This window comes from Ciona robusta, chromosome 4 (assembly GCF_009617815.1).
Source record: "Ciona robusta chromosome 4, ASM961781v2".
Taxonomy (NCBI): domain Eukaryota; kingdom Metazoa; phylum Chordata; class Ascidiacea; order Phlebobranchia; family Cionidae; genus Ciona; species Ciona robusta.
The window spans coordinates 1,054,231-1,058,040 of NC_143238.1; the positions used below are offsets into that span (position 1 = coordinate 1,054,231).

General features: G+C 36.1%; 1 protein-coding gene across 1 annotated transcript; it reads right to left on the reverse strand.

Moving 5' to 3' along the window:
* Window positions 1-422: 422 nt before the first annotated feature.
* Window positions 423-3,006, reverse strand: LOC149736348 (GLIPR1-like protein 1). The gene is made up of 9 exons (XM_089876684.1): window positions 2,528-3,006; window positions 2,341-2,461; window positions 2,044-2,142; window positions 1,812-1,967; window positions 1,637-1,752; window positions 1,323-1,414; window positions 1,222-1,266; window positions 1,015-1,162; window positions 423-960 (listed from the first exon to the last, which is right to left on the reverse strand). The coding sequence occupies exons 1-9, from the start codon at window positions 2,608-2,610 to the stop codon at window positions 825-827; spliced, it is 996 nt and encodes a 331-aa protein (XP_089732810.1). The 5' UTR covers window positions 2,611-3,006; the 3' UTR covers window positions 423-824.
* Between the last annotated feature and the right edge of the window lie 804 nt (window positions 3,007-3,810).

Below are 3,810 nucleotides of genomic sequence, written 5' to 3' on the forward strand. Positions count from 1 at the left end.
GCCTTTGTGTGCGGATCAAAATCTCTGTGTCCGATGTATATATTTAAGTCTGTGTATTTATCCGTTTCGTTGCGGTATTAGTTTAAACTGATTCAAGTAAAACATTTCCAACCCGCTGCCGCTGGTGCATTATAGAGTCATCTAAATCTACCACTCCGATCTAAATCATCGGACATCTGGAATGAATTAAAAAAATGTTTTATCGAATGTGATGTAGGAGCATTGCCTATTGATCGTACATATGCGTACGGAGGATTTTTGAACCCTATAGGCTCTAAACTAAATCATAGTCCGCGATGTACATGTTTGTCAGAACTTGTTTTTAATTACCCACTAACGTAAAAGGGCACTTTAAGATTTTGTATTGTTTGTTATTGTAGAAATCGCACGTTTAGCTATTTAGCCGAAAAAGTACAAGAAAATTTTATTGTGCATATTTATTAAACAAGAGCTTATTGCATTCCGAAACAAACCATCATTTAAAAAATTAACATATCGTAATGTAGAATAAGAATATCGTTACCGTATATAGCACATATATCCAATATTTTCCTTTCTTTTTTAACGATTAAAGACGCCTCATTAGCATCGTACGGATACGGTTATATAATTCTTGAAATGTTCTTTGTTTATTACTAAATGGGTTAATAAAATAGAATGAAAACACGTCTCATCTTACCCAACCCCTACTATATATATGGTGTTGTTCGGTCGCGACAGTTTAACGTTTATATACAAAGTCTTACTCGGCAGTGGTCAGAAACGTAAATCTATTTAACTGTGGTTCAATACTGCAAATTAAATCAATTTTGATGTTTTGGCGATCATTCTGTTGATAATGAGTCTTTTCCTTTCTCGTCAGTTGGCGGAGGAGCTGAATTATCAACTGCGTCGCTTTGTGCATTTCCATTCTTTTCGGTTACTGCTCGACTGTTCCGCAATCCGTTTTTGTTATAATCTCTGAGCAGTAAAGATGTAAATTGGCGGTCAAACTATTCTTTTGATGGTACTTACATATCGACAACAGAAGACACTCGCCGTCGTTTCCTCCACGCTATTAATATGCTAGACTTGTCAGCATAATGAGTGTACCAGTAATAACCGACAATTCCAGCACCTACGAGCACAAGTACAACCCCAACGAGGGCGCTTGCTATAATATCTGCGAAAAAAACAAGAAAAACTACTAAATTCAGTCCGAACCTTTTAAAGATATCTTACCTGCATTGTTATCAAGTGGGAATATGATATCTCTCTTCTCGTTATCTATATAGGACATTTTTCATAACAAATAGTTTGAAACATTTTAATTATAAACTTACGACATAACGCATCGTCAGGGCATGTATCCTTGGATCCACAGTCTGCGCATCGTTCGCCTATCTTGTACAAGTTTTCTCCGAGCACGTTACCGCTGCCAAATTATAGTTAAGAAAAATCAGCGGCATATAAAAAATTAACCATAAAGTTACAAATGAGTTAAACAGAGAACAATCACCAACAAAGTGCGACTCCCAAAACAGAAAATAATCACCAACGGCAACAAATTATAACAGAAGTAATTTGAATGAAATCTCGGGTGAAAACATATAGGCTAAAAAAGTTACTTTCATTTCAACTCTATTAGAAATCTTACCCTGGAGCGTATTGACACACCATGTACATTGCTCCTTCCATGACTTGTCCTTCCGCTCGGAGTATAGGACACAAATTCCAAGCACATCCAAGTTTATACGAATTTGCCCACACAATCTAAATTACAAATAACGATTAAATATTCGTTACCCATAAAAACACCTATAGTAAATCACTTGAGTGTAGTGGCCGCATTTCTTCTTAGGTGTGCACGTATGGTTATGGAAATCATAATCCACATATTCATCGAACCAAACTTGTACTGGTCTCACTGGATCAAAGTTATCTGCTAGATCGCCCGTGGCAGCCCACAAATTTTCACCATTTTCTTTCTACAAAGAATATAGCGACAACTTTAAATTTAATTATATAAGTCATAAAATAATTATAACTTAGTTTAACACTTACATTCCATATCTTTGTTTTTCTTTCCCCTAACTTACTGTGTCCCCATACACAGTTCTTCGCATATCTAAGTGATGTAACAGCTAGACCATCATCCCATGTCTGTGACAAAATACATGAAAAGCTATATATATACGACAATTCACTTACATACTATGTTTCAAAAAATTAAAAGATATGTTTATTGAATTATGCGGCGTTTATAGTTTGACAGCCTGTACATTTCGCCGTTTTACAAAATGTGTACACATTTTTAAAACTTATGTACCATTCAAAATTCAAAACTCGCATATCCTTTACCATAACACGCATATTAGACGGTATAGGTTCCTCTCCTTCGCTGCCAATAGTAGCTCGAAACTCATTATGTTTATCGAGAACTAACTTCGCATCACTAGGGGAAGGGATGGAGCGTCTGTGCCTGTTCACAAAATATCGATTTAAAATGATTTCACGTTATATACTGACCCCGTTTCACTATACGTGCCTTGAGCGATGACTTTCAGAAGCTTTGTCGCCGTTCAGGTTGTTAAAACTAATCATAAGAGTTAATATTTTCACTAACAACATGACAGTCGAAAATACCGTTCTCGAGTTTAATTTAAAACATTCGGTCACATTATCTAGAAACAGAATTTTAGATATTAATATGAACACTCACACACGGAAGCACCTTAACCGCTAAACTGCTAATGTAACAGTAATCTCCACTCCGCTTATCCAATGTTTACTGAGCAAAATACACGGAGTCGGTTACTGCCTTGGATGTTGGTACATGAAGCTCTTGTAATCCCTAAAGTTCTGGCCAAGTGGTTCAATAAAATGTTGTCAAGGGCGCCTTAAAGCATGTCTGTCAGATAAGCCTGAGTCTAGCACCTTTCCAGTCCTTTCCACGCACTTGGTCCCCAATTCTCATATATCGATGGTCTTTAGCGTGCCACCTGTATTGACAGTGATCGGTACATCGTTGCCACAGCAATGCAATTCGCGTTATTTTGGTCTGATGATAATGTAAAAACTCTTGCGGTGTAGACTGCCGTCACAAGCGGCAACCCTTGGCAGCTTACAATGGGATGGGTCAATTTTAGCTCCTCAAATACTTTTCAGTCGCCTGTCGTCAACTTTTGAAGTGCTCGTAAGAAAACCACTTCACAGGCGTAATGAACATGCTGGAGCTGGTGCTGTATATTTTATACTGATATATTTGAACTATGTCCGGTATATTAAAGTGAGGTGGTCACATATATTGACCAACTAAAAATATTGCTTTTTTTACTAAGTTGTTTTTTCGTCAAATAGCAATTTCAGTTGTTTTAATCTTGCACTATATACTTACAACTGTACAATAACTCCAATCGAAATCTATATTTAAACTACATTGATATTTCGACAAATGTATGATTTAGTTAATGTTTGACAACCAAACTTCTATTCTTTGTATATTAGTACTATTTTGTAACATATGAATACAGCGAACATGGAAATAACCAAATTCACTTAAACAAAATCGATATATGGTCATGTGTAGTGTTTGTTTAAGACGAGTTTACGTCACAAACTTGAACCCATGGCCCTTTCTAATGTTTGGAAGATCATAGCAACATGAACATGCTTATATTTTGACAACGACATTTTATTTTACGCAATGAGTAGTATATTTAAAAAAATAGATTTTACTTTACTTTTAGGTAAATCAGAGCCATAGGTAAAATCAGAGCCATAGAAATACCGAGTAGTCCAACCCATAATATGTGCCCAAAATTACACAGT

Coding starts and splice junctions, on each gene's coding strand:
- LOC149736348 (XM_089876684.1), bottom strand. CDS start 2,610: ATGTTGTTAGTGAAAATATTAACTCTTATGATTAGTTTTAACAACCTG. Junction 1,968..2,043: donor GAAAAACAAAGATATGGAAT/GTAAGTGTTAAA, acceptor TATTCTTTGTAG/AAAGAAAATGGTGAAAATTT. Junction 1,267..1,322: donor CCCTGACGATGCGTTATGTC/GTAAGTTTATAA, acceptor TGTCCTATATAG/ATAACGAGAAGAGAGATATC.